General features: G+C 36.9%; 1 protein-coding gene across 3 annotated transcripts in view; it reads left to right on the top strand.

Annotated features, from left to right (window-relative positions):
• The window catches only part of CEP83 (centrosomal protein 83), a 137,360-nt gene that overhangs the window by 68,964 nt on the left and 47,126 nt on the right, over nt 1–21,270 (top strand). For all 3 annotated transcript variants that reach the window (XM_044228118.1, XM_044228120.1, XM_044228121.1), the window contains one exon: nt 18,785–19,036. In XM_044228118.1, coding sequence (XP_044084053.1) covers nt 18,785–19,036 — 252 coding nt within the window. The remainder of the gene's footprint in view (nt 1–18,784; nt 19,037–21,270) is intronic.

The raw sequence follows: 21,270 nt of genomic DNA on the forward strand, positions 1-21,270 counted from the left end.
ATCTATTTTTCACCCATGGAAGACCAAATAATATTCACTAAAGTTTTTAAGGGGTCAGTGGCATCATTAATTTTCCCAGTTTAAATATCTTTTATGGAGAAATCTGAAGATAAACAGCTAGCTAAGAAGCCATTATTAATAAATAGAGTCTAGAAAAGTAAAACTTTCTGATAAGACTAAAGTTCTTTTCTTTATACTTCCTGATTGGTTATGCAGGAACAGTATTAATTACTGGACAATTGGATATTTGTCCTTTCATTCCATTACTTACGTTTATACACTAATTTCTGTACATAAGAGCAGTAAAACTTAGTGATATGATTGGGGATCATGAAACAGCAGTAACTTCAAAGAAAAGCCTACTCTTAACATCTTCCAATTTTACAGTTAAAATTGGTATAAAATATTTTAGCTTGTACTAAAAATAATTGGCTTTTTTTTGCATTAATTAAGGAGTCACACAATATTTGTGCATTTTCACTTCTACAGATGAAAGAAGTAACTAAATATTCTTTACTGTGTTCTTAGGTAAATACTTCAGGAAGATTTTGTTAGTGTTTTCATGAGAAGCACTCTAGTGATACTCTGAATTAAAAAGAATGTATGAGGGGTGCCTGGGTGGCTCAGTGGGGTAAGCCTCTGCCTTCAGCTCAGGTCATGATCTCAGGGTCCTGGGATCGAGCCTGGCATAGGGCTCTCTGCTCAGCTGGGAGCCTGCTTCCCCCTCTCTCTCTGCCAGTCTCTCTGCCTACTTGTGATCTCCCTCTCTGTCAAATAAATAAATAAAATCTTAAAAATATATATATAAAAGTAGATGTCTTTATAAGTAATATGAGGTCATGATTTCTCAATGCATTTGGCTATAAGAACATACTAAGTCTGGGACCTCATACAGATGAAATTCTAAAGTTGTATATATAGGCATAGGTACGTGCTGTTGTGTTTTCATTATGTTATTTGGCGTCTAATTTTTGTTCTGCAAATAATGAACAATACAGAGAGTTTTAGGTATAGCTGATTATACTGGTCTACTGAACTAGTGCAAGAAGCAAGAGTAATCCAGTGGGGCAAGTGTAAAGATGTTGAAAGAGGGGCAGTGAGCACTGCATCATATGAAAAACTTTAGAGTGACAATATATAATGACAAGTCCCTGAGATTATTCCATCTGGCTCTCCAAACTGAGCTGTACCTTGTTTTTTGTTTTTGTTTTGTTTTTTTTTTAAGATTTTATTTACTTATTTATTTGAGAGAGAGAGAGAGAATAAGTGGAAGGAGGTTCAGAGGGAGAAGCAGACTCCCTGACTCCCCATGGAGGAGGGAGCCCAAGTCCGGATTCAGTCCCAAGACCCTGGGATCATCACCTGAGCTAAAGGCAGATACTTAACCAACTGAGCTACCCAGGTGTCTTTTTTTTTCTTTTTTGAAGATTTATTTATTTGAGAGAGCGAGAGAGCAAGTGAGAGAGACAGAAACACAGCACAATCGGGGTGAGAGACTGAGGGAAAAGCAGATTCCCTGATGACACTCAACCGATTGAGCCACCCAGGCACCCCTATACCTTGGTTTTTATGGGCCTGGTGAGAAACCAAAATTCCTGTGGCAGAAAGGAGAACTTTTCTGGGTCCTTGTATTTTTCCTTACAACACTGGTAACATAAAACTGATAATGATTTCCAAGTTTTGGTCTTTATCCTGATACAAATACCAATAGACATCATGAAACCTCTTAAAACACTTCCTAGTTTTGTCCTTGTGTGTTCTGAAGCTCTAGGTGGCCCATATGGCTCCTTTATCTAAAATATTCCAAATTCTCTGACTTGCACCCTTCTCAGAGTACTATAAACCATATTACAATAGGCAGAAGTCTCCCAAATTAAAACTAAATTACCTCCCAGTGGGAATTCTCTGGGATGAATTTTGGTAAACCTTTTAGAAGGGCTCTGTGAAATCTTACTCATTAAAATTCTCTGTATGGGGATGCCTGGGGGCTCAGTTGGTTAAGCATCTGCCTTTGGCTCAGGTCGTGATCCTGAAATCAAGCCCTATGTCATGCTCCCTGCTCAGAGGAAGTCTGCGTTTCCCTCTCCCTCTTACCCCCTCCCCCCTATTCGTGCTCTCACTCACTCTCTCTTAAAAATGAATAAACAATAAAAAATAATTCTCTGTGGATGCAGTTTAAACTATCTCAAAAACTAAACTTTTTACAGGTAAAATTTAAAACATTCAAGATGTTTATTTAATGTGACATTGAGAACTAAATTGAACTTCTCTGTGCCTCGGTCTCCTTATCTGTAAAATGGTGTTAACAGTAATATATATCTCGTGGATCTGTAAGATTTAATAAATTGGGGTATGTAAAATACTTACATAAGTACCTAGCACACAGTAAATATTGAATAAATGTTAACACATCCTCAACATTTTGGAGTATTTGATTCTCTTGCTTAGCATGCTGGAATCTTCAGTGTCAGGTCTATAATTCAGATGACATAAATACTTCCAGGGCATCTCTAATTTCAGTTCCTGTGCCCCCCACCTTCATCTCACTCTTAGCATTTGGACTGCTCTGCTTTCAGGTGCCCTGTGCCCTGGCAGCATGTATTTTATTTTCCATATTCTCTTGTTCTGTCTCAATTCAGTTCTTTTTAAGATGAAATGAATATAAGCTCATTTCCCAACAGTTCTTGTATTCCATTCCCTAATTTTTCCCTAACTGTGTCTGGGGGGCAAGTACGTAGTTCTGGGAATTGCTTTCTCCCTGTGACTATCTTTCTTTTACTAGGAGAAAATAAGGGTATAAAGAAAGGGAACTATAACATCCGAAATTAGATTAAAATATGAACTCTGAAAAACAATCTGAGGGGTTTGAAGTGGCGGGGGGGTGGGAGGTTGGGGTACCAGGTGGTGGGTATTATAGAGGGCACGGCTTGCACGGAGCACTGGGTGTGGTGAAAAAATAATGAATACTGTTTTTCTGAAAATAAATAAATAAATAATAATTAAAAAATATGAACTTTAGATTTGTAAGTAATTTAAGTGTCACTTCCATTAAGTATAAACAAATCACAGTGTTTTTGTATTCCATCATTAGTTTAGGAAAAGTTCATTCTAGTGCATATAGGAGGAGAGGAGAAACTTAAAATAGTAGTAACATAAAAAAGGTAAGCTAATTTGATTTTAAAAACTGAGATCTGAGAGCATGAAACTTCATGTGCAAAATATTTACCATAATAACCCTGACACACAGTAAATGTTCAAATTAATGGTGTTACTACTATTAGGACCTGATAGCATTAATCATAGTGCTAATTATCATAATAAACATAGCAGATTTTTAAAATAGGTTTCAGATTTGTAAATCAAGTTGCAGATGTGGGAATTAGATAATCATTATTCCCATTTTATAAATGAGAAAACACTCATTTCTGAAAAAACACTCATGAAGTACTGAGATTAGTCCACGGTCTGTCCATCTACAGATAGTAGATGGTAGAACCATGATTCATATTGTCTAGGAGTTTCTGTTTCTGGCTCTAATGGAGTAATAGGGACTGAATTTTTCTAAGGTCTTGCCTGAAAACTGAGACAAAATACAGAAAACAGTGGTGTCCAGACACTGAGAAACAGGTAGTACAAGGTGCAGTGATCCCTACAAGAAGGAAAACAAATGAAGTCAGCCCTACGATTGTGCCATATTATGTCCATCAGAGTGGAAAGGCTTTACCATGCATGGTGCATTGAGTAGAAGACTCAGAAAGGTTTTACTTCAGTAGTAAAGCCAAATTAGCCCTACACTAAAGGCTGCTCTGTTTCTCCCTAACAAGTGTAAAAGCAAGATTTGCAAGGATCAGACTGTTTCTAAGTAACTTAAAAGCATAACAGAATAAAGATTTAAAAGTATGTAAAGGAATCCAGAAGACTCCAGCAAGGGGGGGGGGTGTAGTGGGGGGGGGCAGGGAACTACTCCAGCAGTAGTTAAGTGAACTTTCCCCCATAAAATTCACAATGTCTTACAGCCAATAAAAAATGACTGGGCAGCCCAGATGGGTTTATAAATGAACTCTACAAAACATTTAGGGAAGAAACATCAGGTCTCTACAGTCTTTTTCAGAAAATAGAATGAGAGGTAGTATTTCTTACCTCATTCTAAAGGCCAGATACCTATTACCTTTCCTTACACCTAAACCAAACAGACATTATAAGAAAAACAAACAAACAAACAAACAAAAACCCAACAACTATAGATCACTGCCTCTCATTAACAAAAATTCGAGAATCCTGAACAAAATATTAGCAAATCAAATCCAACAATGTATAAAAATAATATACCATGAACAAGTAGGGTTTGTATAGGCATGCAAACCTGGTTCAACATTAGGAAATGAATTAATGTAATCCATCACCTCGACAGGCCAAAAAAGAAAAATTACATGATCATATCAGTAGATGCCGAAGAATCATGAGAGAATCCAATATCCATTCTTGATACAAACTCTCAGCAGACTAGAAATAGAGGAGGGAACTACCTTAATTTGTCTAAGAATATCTACAAAAAATCTATAGCTAACATCATATTTAATGATGAGAAATGTAGAGCTTTCCCACTAAGATCAGGAAGAGTGAGGCATGGATATCCTTTTACCTTGCCTTTTCAACATTATGCTGGGTGTCTTATTCAATATGGTAAGACAAGAAAAGGAAGTAAAAGACATACAGATTTGATAGGGAGAAATAAAACTTTTTGCTTGCAGATAACTGATTGTCTATGTAGAAAATCTCAAACAGTGAACCAAAAGCTCTTGAAATTAATAATCAGTTACAGTGAAATTACAGGAAACAATGTTAATGTACAAAAGATGCTTTCCTGTATAAAAGGATTGAATAGGTGAAATTGGAATTTAAAAGCGTAGTGTCATTTATGTTAGCATCCCCCAAAATGAAATACTGAGATATAAATCTGAAAAAAAATGTAGAAGATCTGTATGAAGAAAACTACAAATCTGATGAACAAAATTAAAGAACTAAATAAATGGAGTGATAGTCCATGTTTGTGGATAGGAAGACTCAATGTTGTCAACATGTCTGTTCTTCCCAACTTGATCTGTAGTTTCAGTGCAATCCCAATCAAAATGCCAGCAAGGTATTTTGTTAATATCCTCAAACTGCATCTAAAGTTTATAAAGAGAAACAAAGGACCCAGAATAGCCAACACAATATTAAAGAACAAAGTTAGATGACTGACAGTGTAGACGTCAGGATTTACTATAAAGCTATTTAACCAAGTCAGCCATTGGCAAAAGAATAGACAAATAGATCAATAGACCAGAGAACCTAGAAATAGACTTACACAAATATAGCCATTTGGTCTTCGACAGAAGAGGAAAGACTAAACGGAGAAAAAGTCTTTTTAACAAATGGTGCTAAAACAACTGGATATGCACATACAAGAAGAAATGAATCTATAAAAAAAATACACCTTTCACAAAAAAGTAAAAGTAGAACATAGACCTAAATGTGAAACTTAAAATTATCAAACTCCTAGAAGATAATAGGGGAAAACTTAGATGACCTTGTTTAGCAATGACTTTTTAGATACAACATTAAAAATATGACACACAAAAGAAGTAATACGTATCATGCTTAGCGAAATAAGTCAAGCAGAGAAAGACAACTATCATATGATCTCCCTGATATGAGGAAGTGGTGATGCAACATGGGGGCTTAAGTGGGTAGGAGAAGAATCCATGAAACAAGACGGGATCGGGAGGGAGACAAACCATAAGTGACTCTTAATCTCACGAAACAAACTGTGGGTTGCTGGGGGCAGGGGGGTTGGGAGAAGGGGGGTAGGGTTATGGACATTGGGGAGGGTATGTGCTTTTGGGTAAATTGGAAGGGGAGGTGAACCATGAGAGACTATGGACTCTGAAAAACAATCTGAGGGGTTTGAATGGTGGGGGGGGTGGGAGGTTGGGGTACCAGGTGGTGGGTATTATAGAGGGCACGGCTTGCACGGAGCACTGGGTGTGGTGAAAAAATAATGAATACTGTTTTTCTGAAAATAAAAAAATAATAAATAATAGTTAGACTTTATTAAAATTAAAAACCTCTGTGAAAGACATTGTAAAGAGAATGAGAAGCCATTGACTGATAGAAGATATTTACTACAGGCACATAGGATAAAAGACCGTTATTTAGGCTATACAAAGAATTATGAAACTTGATGGTAAGAAAACATACTTACTTATAGTTTAAAAATAGGCCAAACACTTGAACAGATATCTCACCAGACAATATATAGATATATATATCTATCGATATATATATAATAGATATATCTATCGATATATATAACAGATATATCACCAGATATCCCACATGGCAAATCAGAATATGAAAATATGTTCAACATTGTATGTTATTAGGGAATTGCAAATTAAAACAAGACACTAAAACACACATATTGAGAATGGCCAGATCCAAAACACTGGTGATACTAACTAATTGCCAGTGAGGATGTGGAGCCACGCGACTTCCCACCATTAGTGGTGGGAGTGGAAAATGGTACAGCAACTCGAAGAAGCCAGTTTGGCAGTTTCTTAGAAAACTAAACATAATTTTACTACACATAATTTACCATAAGATGTAGCTCATACTTCTTGATATTTACTTAAAAGAACTGAGAATTTATTTCTGCACAACTTTGTGCAGTTATTTTTAGCACCTTTATTCCTAATTGCCAAAACATGACCAGTATGTCCTTCAATAGGTTAGTAGTTAAGTGAACTGAAAAACATGGTGGAACCTTTATTACTTATTACTAAGTGAAAGAAGCCAGTCTGGAAAGGCTATGTACTGTAGTATTCCAACGACATGACGTATAGGAAAAGGCAGAACTATGGAGACATTAAAAATATCTCCAAAAAAAAAAATATATATCTCCGGTTAGTAGGGATTAGGGGAGAGGGAGGGATGAGTAGGTGGAGCCCAGAGGACTTTTAGAGTAGTGACTGCTCTGTGTGATACTAAAGTGGTGGGTGCACATCAGGTTACATTCATTAATATCCATAGAATGTACACCAGGAGTGAACCCACATGTAAACTATAGACTTGGTCATAATGATACATTACTGTATGTTCATGAGTTATAACAAATCTACCCCTCCGGTGTATGATGCTGATAGAGGGCGAGGCTGGGCACATGTGGGAATTCTGTACTTTCTGTGCAGTTTTGATGTAAACCTAAAACTGATCTAAAATATAAAGACTTTTTTAAAATATTGATTTTTAAAAATTCCAGTATAATTAATGTACATTGTTATTAGTTTTAGGTGTACAGTATAGTGATTCAACAGTTCTGTACATTACTTAGTGTTCATCAGAAGTGTCTTTTTTTTTTTAAGATTTTATTTATTCATTTGACAGAGAGAAATCACAAGTAGACGGAGAGGCAGGCAGAGAGAGAGAGAGGGAAGCAGGCTCCCCGCTGAGCAGAGAGCCCGATGCGGGACTCGATCCCAGGACCCTGAGATCATGACCTGAGCCGAAGGCAGCGGCTTAACCCACTGAGCCACCCAGGCGCCCCAGAAGTGTCTCTTAATCCACTTTACCTTTTTCACCCATTTCCCCACCCATCTCCCCTCTGATAACCAGCTTGTTCTCTATAGTTAAGAATTTTTTTTGTCTCTCTTTTCTTTGTTCATTTGTTTTGTTTCTTAAGTTCCACATATGAGTGAACTTATATGGTATTTGTTTTTCTCTGACTTATTTCACTTAGATTAAACGCATTAGATCCATCCATGTTGCTGCAAATGGCAAAATTTCATTCTTTTTTATGGCTGGGTAATACTTCATTGTATTTATACATAGCCTATTATCTTTATCCATTCATCTATCAGTGGACACTTGGATTGCTTCCATAATTTGGCTGTTGTAAATAATGCTGCAGTAAACATAGGGTTGCATATATCTTTTCAAATTAGTGTTTTCATTTTCTTTGGGTAAATACCCAGTAGTGCTATACCTGGATTGTAGGATAATTCTATTTTTAGCTTTTTGAGGAACCTCCATACTGTTTTCCACAGTGGCTGTACCAGTTTGCATTCCCACTGAAAGTGCAATAAGGTTCCTTTTTTTCTACATCCTTGCCAACACTTGGTTCTTGCATTTTTTATTTTAGCCATTCTGACAGGTGTGAGGTGATATCTCATTGTAGTTTTGATTTTTATTTCCCTAATGATGCGTGATGTTGAGCATCTTTTCATGTGTCTGTTGGCCGTCTGTATGTCTTCTTTGGAGAAATATCTGTTCATGCCTTCTGCCCATTTTTAATTGAATTATTTGTGGGGTTTTGGAGCTGCATTGTATATTTTGGATACTTAGCCCTTTATCAGATATGTCATTTGCAAATATTTTCTCCCATTATGTAGGTTGCCTTTTAGTTTTTTTGTTTCCTTAGCTGTGCAGAAGCTTTTATTTTGATGTAGTCCCAATAGTTTATTTTTGCTTTTGTTTCCCTTGCCTTAGGAGACATATCTAGAAAAATGTTGCTATATCCGATGTCAGGGAAATTACTGCTTGTGTTCTCATAGGATTTTTATGGTTTCATGTCTCACATTTAGGTCTTTAATATAGTTTGAGTTTATTTTTATGTATGGTGTAAGAAAGTGGTCCAGTTTCATTCTTTTGCATATAGCTTTCCAGTTTTACCAACACCATTCATTGAAGAGACTGTCTTTTTCTTATTGCATATTCTTTCCTCCTTTGTTGAAGGTTAATTGAGCATATAATTGTGGGTTTATTTCTGGGCTATCTGTTCTCTTCTCTTGATCTGTGTGTGTTTTTGTGCCAGTACCATCCTATTTTGATTACTATAGCTTTGTAGTACATCTTGAAATCCAGGATTGGGATCTCTTCCATTTTGTTCTTTTTTTCAGAATTGCTTTGGCTATTTAGGGTTTTTTATGGTTCCATAAAATTTTTAGGATTATTTGTTCTAGTTTGGTGAAAATGCTGTTGATACTAGGATGGGGATTGTGTGAAATCTGCAGGTGGCTATGGGTAGTATCAACATTTTAATATTTGTTCTTCCAATCCAGGAGCATGGAATAAAGATTATTTTTTGAAAGTTGACGGGGCATGCAGAGAAGCAGGAGGATTTATTTCTTAATGAAGAAAAAGTTCACAGAAGTAGACAGAGTCATTAAACCATATAAATATACTCCATAAGCTCAAAAAGTTAAGGAAAATCTTGAACATAATAAGATACATGGAACACATTTTTAAGAAAAGATTCTTGTGATAAAAAAATACAGCTAACCCTTGAACAGCATGGGTTGGAACTGCGCAGACCCACTTAAAAGCAGACTTTCTTTTGGATAAATAGAGTACAATGCTGTAAATATATTCCCATAATTTTCTTAACATTTTCCCCTCTAGATTGCTTTATTGTAAGAATACAGTATATATACATATAATATACAAAATATGTCAGTTGACTGTATTATTGATAAGGTTTCTGGTCAACAGTAGGCTATTAGTAGTAGTTAAATTTCGAAGATGGGGGCAAAAATAATACATGGATTTTTGACTGCATGGGGGGTTGATGCGTCACCCCCGATTTGTTCAAGGGTCAACAATCTAAGTGGAAAATATACTATAAATGGGTTTAGACACTGCAGAAGAGAAAATAATGGCTAAATTGAAGATTTTATAGGGGAAATTATCCAAGATGTAATATAGAGAGAAAAAGGATAGGAAAAAAATGATTATAATACATAGCAGTCGGTGTCAGATATTTCAAATTCTAAAATGAGAAGGAAAGAACAGAAAATATATTTGAAGAAATAATGGCTAAATTTTTCAGATTTCATGAAAACTGTAAATCCACAGACCTAAAACTCTCATTGAAACACATGCACAGAAAACACAAAACTACACCAAGGCCACATAGATTCATATTAGTTAAAACTAGTGATAAAGAGTAAATCTTAAAAAACACCCAGAAGACTTCTGCTCCCAGGAATATTGAGTAGATGTATTTTCCCCTCTTCATCTTAGTAAGGGTAAAAAAAACCCCTGTAGATATTATAGGACAGGAGAGTCCTGTTCTCTCCAGGAAAAGAGCAGCCAAATACTGCAGTAAAAACCAGCCTTATTCCAACCTATACCAGCAAAGGCCATGAGAGCACCTAGACTTTCGTCTTCCCCAGGCTGTAATGTGGAGTCCTAATTTTCAGCCCAGATGATTACCAGAGAAGGCAAAATAGGGAACCAGGATTTTCATTCACACTTGGCAGTAACTAGGGCTTCCACCTTCCTGCCATGATGGTGTTGGAGATGACATCAAAGCCTAGATTTCCATTGCCTTGGTTGGCAGTAATGGAGTACTCTCTCCCCTCTCTGCTTGGGTCATGTCAGAGAAGGCCTAGTGCAGAATGAGGATTTTCACTGTTATCCGGCCTTGGAGTGTTAATGGAAGCTACGCTGACTCTGTGTTGTCAGTGGAGGTCATATATGAAGCAGTGACAAATCATTCCTACTACCCCTGCCATTTAGGGAGTTCTTTATTTGCCCATTTGGAAGCTGGAACTCCTACTTATAATGTATTATCTGTTTCAGTGGTACATGTCCATGATTCATCAGTCTTACACAAGTCATAGCACTCCCCATAGCACATCCCCTCCTCAATGTCCATCCCCCAGCCACCTCATCCTTCCGATCCCCCTTCCCTCCAGCAACCCTCAGATTGTTTCCCAAGATTAAGGGTCTCTTATGGTTAGTCTCCCTTTCTGGTTTTGTCTTGTTTCATTTTTCCCTCCCTTCCCCTATGATCCTCCATCTTGTTTCTCAAATTTCTCATATCTGTGGGATCATTGAATAATTGTCTTTCCTGATTGACTTATTTCACTTAGCATAATACCCTCTTGTTCTATCCATGTCATTGCAAATGGCAAGATTTCACATTTTTTGATGGCTGCATAATATTTCATTGTGTATATGTGTATACACACACACACATACACCCTCCCCCCCCACATCTTCTTTATCCATTCATCTGTTGATGGACTTCTAGGCTTTTTCCATAGTTTGGCTATTGTGGACATTGCTGCTATAAACCTTGGAGAGCAGGTGCCCCTTCAGATCACTATATTTGTATCTTTAGGATAAATGCCCAGTAGGGCAGTTGTTGGGTTGTAGGGTAGTTCTCTTTTCAATTTTTGAGGAACCTCCATGCTGTTTTCCAGAGTGGCTACACCAGCTTGCATTCCCACCAACAATGTAGGATGGTGGAACTCCTACTTCTACCCAGCATGGTGTCATGAGAAGCCTGTCCCATCCTGGGTGTCCTAGAGCTAAGGTGGGGAATCTGTACTACTACCTCTGCCTGGTAGTAATGAGGTGATGACACCATCTTTTCCCTGGCAGAGCCATGTCCTATAAAGCCAACTAAAATAAACTTTAGATAAGATCCAGAGTCTCCTAATACAATACCCCAAAAGTTTAAATTTCAGTAGAAAATCAGTTGGCATACTGAGAACCTGAAAGATCTCAAAACTAAAAGACAACCTATGAAATGGGAGAAGATATTTGCAAATGACATATCTGATAAAGAGTTGTGTCGAAAATCTGTAGGGAACTTACAAACTCAATACCTAAATGATAAATAGTCCAGCTAAGAAGTGAACAGACATTTTTCCAAAGAAAGCATCCAGATGGCAAATAGACACATAAAAAGATGCTCGACATCACTCCTCATTAGGGAGGTACAAATCAAAACCACAATGAGATACCACCTCACACCTATCAGAATGGCTAAAATTAACACAAGAAGTAACACGTGTTGGTGAGGTTGTGGAGAAAGGGGAACCTCTTGCACTATTGGTGAGAATGCAGACTGGTACAGTCACTTTGGAAAACAGTATGGAGGTTCCTCAGAAAGTTAACAGTAGAACTACCCTGTGACCCAGCAATTGTACTACTAGGTATTTACCTGAAGGACACAAAAATACTGATTTGGAGGGCCACATGCACTCTGTTGTTAAGATTATCAATAATAGCCAAACTATGGAGAGAGCCCAAATGTCCACTGACCAATGAATGGATAAAGAAGATGTACGGGGTGTGTGTGTGTGTGTGTGTGTGTGTGTGTGCGTGCATGCATGTGTGTGTATGTGTGTGTAATGGAATATTACCCATCAAAAATAGTATCTTGCGATTTGCAATATGTGGTTGGAGCTAGGGTGTATTAGGCTAAGTGAAATAAGTCAGAGAAAGACAATTATATGATTTCACTCATGTGGAATTTAAGAAGCAAAACAGATGAACATAGTGGAAGGGGTGAAAAGAGAGATGGGGAAGCAAACCTAAAAGACACTTAACTGTAGAGAACAAACTGAGAGGTGGTAGAAGGAGATGGATGGGGCATGGGCCAAATGGGTGATGGGCATTAAGGAGGGCACTTATTGTGATGAGTACCAAGTCTTACATGTAAGTGATGAATCACTAAGTTCTACACCTGAAACCGGTTTTACCATACAGGTTAACTAGAATCTAAATAAAAATTTGAAGTAAAATATCAAACGAAATGAAAAAAGGCAATAGATGCTAACACTGAGATGACAGTAATATTAGAATTATGTGGCGAAAATTTCAAATCAGCCATGCTAAAAATGTTTTAATATACAATTACAAACATGAAACAAATGGAAAAATTAGAGTTTTAGCAAAGAAATAAAGAACCAAATAAAAATTTTAAAACTGTAAAATATGTTCATCATTGAAACCCCCCCTCCCCAAGACAGAATGAAAACAAACCCTCAGTTGTTGGGCTTAACAACAGAAGAGAGGGGATAGAGGAAAGACTCTGTGAACTTTAAGATAGAACATTAGAAATTGCCCAATCTTAACAAGCTACAGAAAATGCATTAAAAAAAGAAATGAGCACAGAGTCAAAGGTACCTGTGGATCATCTTGAAAGAGCTAAGATTTTTGTCTTTGAAAGGAAAAGAGAGGATAGTCTTGAAAAAGTACTTAATGAAATAAAGGCTGAAAACTCCCCATATATGATAGACCCAAACATAGATTCAAGAAGCTAAGTGAATATCAAAATAGGATAAAATGAAAGTAATATACCTGAGAAACATCATACTCAAATTTATAAAAAACTATAGGGAAAAAGATCTTGAAAGCAGTGAGAAGTATGATGCTTATGGGGGAAAACAATTCCAAGACATTTCTCATCAGAAACCATAGAAGCCAGAACAAAGTGCCGTGACATTATTAAATGCTAAAAGGAAAGAAGTATCAACTCCTAATTATCCAGCAAAAATGTCCTTCAGGAATGAAGAGTAAATCAAGTTATTCTTAGAATAAGGAAAACTAAGACAATCTCTTACCAATAGTTTCAAAAGAATGCCTGTGGGAAATTCTCTATACAGAAAGAAAACAGTAAAAGAATGAACCTCAAAATATCAAGAAGGCTAAAAGAACACAATCAAAACTCTGGGTGTATACAATAGATACTCCTTTCCTGAATGACTTTTCTAAATTTTGTTTGATGGTTAAAGCAAACATAATGCTGTCTGATGTAGTTTTAAATGTATATAGTGGAAGTAATTAAGACAACCATAAACAAGGGCAAAAAGATGTAAAAAGAGGTAAAGTTTTTAACTACCACTTGAGCTAGTAAAATGAAACCAGTAGACTGTGACAAGGTATGTATGTATAATGTCCAGAGCAGTAACTAAGAAGGTTATACAAAGAGATATACTCAGGACATTATGGGTAAATCAAAATGGAATCCTAAAAAAAAATGTTTATGGAGACAATAGGAAGGCAGGAAAAAAAAAATCTTAGAACAGGAAATAGGAAAAAAAATGAAAAACTTAAAACCATAACATATTCATAGTCATAATAAAGGTAAATGGTACAAATAGAACAAAGAGATTTGCAGAGTTGATTTTACTAATTTGTTTTTTAAAGATTTTGTTTAGAGAGAGAGAGAGAGAGAGAGAGCAAATGGGAGAGAGGTAGAGGGAGAGGAAGAGAGTCCCTGACACAGGGCTTGATCCCATGACCATGAGATCATGACCTGAGCCAAAATCAGGAGTTGAACATTTAATTCACTGAGACACCCAGATATCCCTGCAACGTTGATTTTATTTATGTTTTTTTAAAAGATTTTATTTATTCATTTATTTGTCAGAGAGAGAGCACAAGCTGGCAGAGTGGCATGCAGAGGCGGAGAGAGAAGCAGGCTCTCTGCCAAGCAAGGAGCCTGATGCGGGACTCGGTCCCAGGACCCTGGGATCATGACCTGAGCCGAAGGCAGTGGCTTAACCAACTGAGCCACCGAGGTGTCCCTGTAGAGTTGATTTTAAAAACAAAAGACCCAACCGTATGCTGTTTATGGAAATCTTCAAATATAATATGTATAGTTAGTAAGTAAAAGGGTAGAAAGAGGTATGTCTTGTAAATATTCAAATATTAGTTAAAAGAAGTAGAAATGGCTATATTAATAGTGGATAAAGTAGACTTCAGAGCAAAGAAAAATACCAGAGGTAGAAGATAACATAATGATAAAAAATGTCAGTCCATCATGAGGACAGGAATACTAAATGTGTTTGAACCAAACAGAACTGCAAAATATGTGAAGCAAAAACTGATACAACTACAAAGAGCAATATTTAATTATTGTTGGAGATTTGGCACCCATGTTTCAACAATTGATAGAAAAATTAGAAAATCAGGAAGAATCTAGAACTCAAAAACACCATTAACCAGAAGAATCTAACCGACATTTATAGAACACTCTACCCAACAAGAGCACCTGAACTCATTCTTTTCAAGTGGCTACTGAATATACCCCCAAACAGGCTGTATCCTAGGCCAGAAACAAACTCTACAGATTTAAAAAATTGAGATTATGCAGAGTGAGTTCTCTAACCACAGAAATAGCACTAAATGTATTCATTAGAAAAGAGAAAAATAGATCAAATCCGTAAATCTAAGCTTCTACCTAAAGAACCTAGAAAAAGAGGATCAAAATAAACACTAAGAAGAGGGAAGGAAATAAGAAAGATGAGAGCAGAAACAATGAAATTGAAAACAAAAGCAGTAGAGAAAATCAGTGAAGCAAAGAGCTATTCTTTGAAAGGATTAATAGAGGGAAGAGACAGATTGCCTATATCGGGAATAAAACAATATCACCACAGATCTTGCAGATATCAAAAAGGTAAAAAGCTAATCTGGTGAACAGCTCTATCCAAATAAATTTGTCAAACATAGATGAAATGGATCAAAAGGCAAATACTACCGTAACTCACCCCATATGAAGTAAATCATGTGAATACTATGTAACTATTAAGAAAACTGACTTCATATTGAAAAACTCAGCAAAAGAATGGTTTCACTGGAGAATTCTATGAAGTGTTTAAAGAAGAATGAAAACCAGTTCTGTGGAGTATCTTTCAGAAAATAGAAGAGGAGGGATGTTACCAGGTAGCGAAACTGGACAAAGGGTACACAGAAACTCTTCCAATAATTTTTTACAATTGAATATGAATCTATCATCATCGAAAAATATGGTTAATTTAAAAAAAAATACGGGTGCCTGGGTGACGGAGTTGGTTAAGTGTCCAACGCTTGGTTTTGGCTCATGATGTGATCTCAAGGTCATGAGTTAGAGCCCGTGGTGGCCTCCAGCCATAGCTGGAGTCTGCTTGAGGTTCTCTGTCCCTCTTCCTCTGTCCCTCCTGCTTGTGCACATGCTCTCTCTCCCGATCTCTCAAATAAATCTTAAAGGTAAAAAAAAAAAAAAAAGTATTTTCTGAAGAAGAACAAAGTATGAAAACAGACTTCCTTTTGGAAATAATATAAACCGAAAGACAGTAGAGAAATATCTTTAAAGTATTAAAAACAACAACAACAAAAACTTAGGCTGTTTGATTCCAGAGCCTGTACTCTTAACCATTTCTCTATGCTGTGTCCTAAAGATAATAAAAGCAGAGATGGATGGAGCAACTGCATATACCACTTTCTCCTTTTGTGTGCCTGGGGCGTTAGAATGGTACAACCATCCTTTGGAAAGAAGATAACAATTATTCCTAGTTGTGGATTTGTTTCTTGTTTCTGTTGTTTCCTTTACTTCAATGATCTTTTAAAAGTAAAATACACCATATTTCATATGTATTTCAATACACCATATTTCCTGTCAAGTAAGCTTATATTCTAGGAGAGAATAAAATAAATGTAGAGGTAACTGTAATATAGGCACATTTGGATAAATGTCATAAAATAGAAATTCAGACAAAGCCTTTGGGAAATTTAGAGCAAGGATTGAGAGTACAACAAATTACGGGTATCAAGGAAGATTGCTTGTGAATCTGATTGAGAGTAGAGGAAGAGGGAAGGGCTGAGGATGTGTCTAAGATCTATGTCCTGATGACCTGGACAAGAGCAATGTCATAGTAGTGGTTAAATAGAAGTTCTTGGAATGCACAGATTTTGTGATTGTTTGTCTGCTTGGTTCTGTAGTGTATCCTTACTACCTAGAACAGTGCTGGGTACATAGTAAGTACTCAGTCAATATTTGTTACATGAGTGAACAAACAAATCGAGAAATCAGAAGGCAGCAATCACAAGATTTTGTAGGAATGCTTTGATAGTGAGCTCTAGTTGGGAGTTATGAATGTGGGATCTAACCTTCACTATGCTGTTAGCCAGCTCTGACCATAGTTTCAGCTACCACTTCGGCTGTCCCACAGATTGCTCTCAAAACTACTGGAGAGAGCAATAATGTAGGAAACATGCTGATCCAGAACATTAGCTGTCTGACCCCATATGTAAAATGAAGAGGACAAGAGAAATGATTGTTAGTAAATGAAATTATATGTCTAGTGTACTTAGCTCAGCACTTGGTCCATCATACTCAGTAAAGGGCACTGTTGTCTGAACTTGAGTTACGCATGGACTCCTGACGTAGATGAGCCACCACACCTCTCATATAGCACATTAAGACTGTGTTTGAGTTACCTCATGCAAAAAGCTAAGTGGTATTTTAAAGATATCCAGCCCAAGACCTTCATTTTAATTGGTGCCACAGTGAAAAAGTAACTTGCACAAAGTTACACCACTAGCCGAAGAAAAGATGTGGAGTGGGGGAAAATGTAGTCAGGGACCAAACCTGAGGCTAATGTTGTCATGTAAAGAATGGCAGGAAAAATAGGAGAGGGACACTAATTAGTTGGGCTTGATACTGACTTTTATAGCTGCCTTCTACAATGAACTTTATTTTCTGGAAAAAATGATATTTGCCTGGTAGATATCTCTACCTGCATTTCCCATTGACATCTTTATTTCAACATGTCTGAAACCAAATTAGAATCACTGGATGTCAAAACTGAAAGTGATTTTTGAGGGCTTCCAGTCTAAACTCTCATTTTATAGATGAGGAAAACAGATTCTGTGCTGGGGTGGAGGTCTCACCCTTCTTAGATTCATTTATAGCAACGTGAGCCGTCAATCATCTCTTGGGTCACTTTTGCCTAGGTTGCAGAGCATGGGGTCCTTTTGGCTTAGAGTGATCCTTCTAAGCTCATCCTGGCTAGTTGTTAAGAGCAGTGGCTTTTTCGTTTGTTTTTCTTATTTTTTTCTTCAATCAGCTGAATCCTTTAGTTGAATCATATGAAGAGACCCCATATGTAGGAAAAGACTTAACAAGAAGAGCTGCTCTGATTAGCTGAGATGTGGTTGTGGTGGTGGTGGGGGGATCAGGAAAGAATGAGTTTTACCGTGATAACTTAGCCCTCTCATTCCTGGAGGCGAGGGTTCTCTAGAGTGTCCCTGAGGTTAGGAAGCAATTTGAAACTAGTGGATTCGGAGGCTTCTGGGATCTGGCAGTGGTGGTTGGCACAAATGAGAAAATCCTTAGTGTTTTTGCTCATCAGGTTCCCCTGTGATTTCCACATACCCTGGAGTAATGATTTTTACTTCTTTCTTGAATGTAAGAAGTAAGAATGAGGCCATTAGTGCAACTAGGATTTTAATAAACTCCCAGCTATCATTTAAAAACTCTCATCAGTCACATTTGTAGTTATTTACACAGACAAGCAGCTTTTTTGTGAATTAAGTGACTTAGAATAGACAATTTTATTAGTATAGATATAGCCCAAGAATTATTGTCACTTGTGGAAAAGCTTAGCAGTCAGCATATTTTTTTCAAAGATTTTTTAATTTGTTTATTTAACAGAGACAGCAAGAGAGGGAACATAGGCAGGGGGAGTGGAACAGGGAAAAACAGGCTTCTCGTGGAGCAGGGAGTCCGAATGGGGCTTGATCCCAGGACCCTGGGATCATGACCTAAGCTGATGGCAGGAGCTTAATGACTGAGCCACCCAGGCGCCCTACAATCAGCATACTGATCTTGCATAAACCCCTTAATGTTCTGATGAATTATAAAATACTTGACACATTTTTAATTGTTTTTATAGTATTATTTATAATTTTGAATTTTAGTCAGCAATTGATGAAACCCTGTTCTAGACACCATGGGGAGATAGAAGGAAAATAGGCCAAGGTCCTTGCCCTCACATTTGAGTCATGCTGAGTGCAGAATGAAGAACGTGATATTTTAGGTTTTTTCCCTTTGTACTTGATTTCACCACCTGAGCTTTCTTTTTTATATTGTGTAATTTTAAATTTTAATTTATTGACTTGTAAAGCTTATTCATGACTGAAAATTCAATAATTTAAGTTTCTGTGCTTTCTTTCAAATTATTATTAGATTGCAAGCCTGAGGAAAGATAAAGAAGAACTACATGATCAACTGCTTAAGGTTGAGCCCTCGGGAGACCGCAAACGAATGGACCATCTTCTTCAAGAGAAATTTCGTTTGTGTCAGAAAGTAAAAGGTTTAGAGGCTGAAGTAGCAGAATTAAGGGCTGAAAAAGAGAATTCTGGTGCTCAGGTAGAAAATGTCCAAAGAATTCAGGTGCGGCAGTTGGCTGAGATGCAGGCTACAGTCAGATCCCTGGAGGTAAGATTTTAATTGCTTCCCGGTAGAGTATGGCATGCTTTTTTAAAAGTGCAATTGACAAGCCTTTGATTTTTAGAGCATAAATGTATGCTTACCAGTCTAATGCTGACGCATTTGTAGAGTCCCAAGAGTATATATTCTTTTTGTAAAGAAGAAAGCTATTGATTCATAAGCAATAGCTATGCTACCACATTTACAAAGGGATTATTTATTCTTTGGGAGTCAAGACATTAGTTGAAATGAATTAACCCTTGAAATACTGGAAAGTAGAATATGCCAAAATTTGAATTTCTGAGGAGGAAAGTCCTCTCAAACCAGAAAAACAGTTTCTTCCTAAATAGTTATTTCCTTACGTGGAATTCAAGATATTAAAATCCCAAGTCCTGTATAAATAAAAATACCATACTTTTATATCTTTTTTTTTAAGATTTTTTTTTTAATTTATTTATCAGAGAGAGAGAGAGGGAGAGAGAGCGAGCACAGGCAGACAGAATGGCAGGCAGAGGCAGAGGGAGAAGCAGGCTCCCTGCTGAGCAAGGAGCCCGATGTGGGACTCAATCCCAGGACGCTGGGATCATGACCTGAGCTGAAGGCAGCTGCTTAACCAACTGAGCCACCCAGGCGTCCCCATACTTTTGTATCTTAAGACAGCTTCTTGCCAGAGCAATACAGTTCAACTTGGTGCTAATGAATATAAGTCTTCAGTGCAATAGTTCTTTGAGTTCATTAGAGAAAGATGAGAGCTGGCAAAGGTAGGCTGATATACCTAGAGGTATTCTCTGAAAATTCTTGGTTTCCATTGTTGGAGAGGAAAAGCTTTTTCTTCATCTGCCTATATTCACAGGTTGGAGGTTGTGAATTAAACTGACAAAAGACAGATTAACAAGAGAAAAAATATTTATTCAAATATGTGTACAGGAGTTCACAGAATAATGTCACTCCACGTGGTAGTTAGAATTTGGGGCTTACATACCAGCTTACTAGGGAAAGGGAGGGGGAGAAAGGGCACTTATAGGAACACAAATGACTTTTAGGAAAGACAAACGAGCCTTTAGGAAAATAGGTGGGAGATATGACAGTTTTGTGACAATATGTAGGTGATTTCTTATCCTTGTACTGATTTCTCCCTTGATAGGAGTCAGTCTTCACTGGCTATGAAACCCCAGGGGAGGGGATTTATAATTCTTTTTGGAGGCTCTGCTTTTCGGCAGCTAAGACGAGTTCAGGGAAGAACCTTTTCCTGTGTCTATTGATTATCAAATGCTTTCAGTTCAAAATAATTTTTATGCCACTGTGGCATATTCTGCATCCCTTAATCATCTTGTTTAGGTGTGCTTACTTTTCATAGTTCTTAGTGTCTAAGATGTAACGGATAATACCAGTTTAATTGTTTTGATTTATTTTGAGCAATCCAGAAAGAGAGTGAGAGAGCACGTGTGTGTATTAGAATAGTTGTGAAATGATTAGAGTTGTAGAGAAATTAGTGGGCACCTAGCAAAATATTTATTTATTTATTTGTTGCCAACAAAGTGGGTACAGGGAGCACATTGATATGTTTTGAAGAGTAGAAGTCACCTTTTTATTTTTTGGATAAAGCCTCTGACAGTATTTACTGGTTTCCTGAACTAAAGTTCTATCATTGGACCTTAGACATGAGGCAATTCAGAATGGTACTCTTATGTTGCTACCCTTCCATCCTTAATGTATTTATAGTGACAGAATAAGTGGATGATTGCAATTGAATATAGCATATGATCCCAATGCAAAGCTTTTCATTCAGGTCATTTAGAATGATGATTTTCAGGACAAGTTGAATGATTACAAAAGATGGGAGGTTCATTTGTGACATTTTCAAAAGAGCCTGTAGTTAATTTTATCATTTGTCAGATGAAATGAAAAGAAGCATTTCTTTCTTAGATTTTTCTGGCTGTCATTGTGCCCAAAGAGTATCATTTTATATGTGAGGAAAACAGTTTTTTCCTGAATTATTTGTTGAATATACTCTTGTCATATTTAAGATATGTAGGAAATGAGATCTTAAAAACTGTGAAGCTTATTCTGAAATTTCAAACGTTTTAATTTTAACTATTTTGAGTAGAAATTTATTTTTAAAAAGCATTTAGTTTTCACTTTCTAGTGAAAGAGTACTAGGAGTGTTATCAACCAGAAATTTTCTTGACAATTTACAGATTTAAGAATCTTTATGATATGATGGGTTCAAGAGCTGTGGAGCT

This window comes from Neovison vison, chromosome 12 (genome assembly GCF_020171115.1).
Source record: "Neovison vison isolate M4711 chromosome 12, ASM_NN_V1, whole genome shotgun sequence".
Classification (NCBI taxonomy): domain Eukaryota; kingdom Metazoa; phylum Chordata; class Mammalia; order Carnivora; family Mustelidae; genus Neogale; species Neogale vison.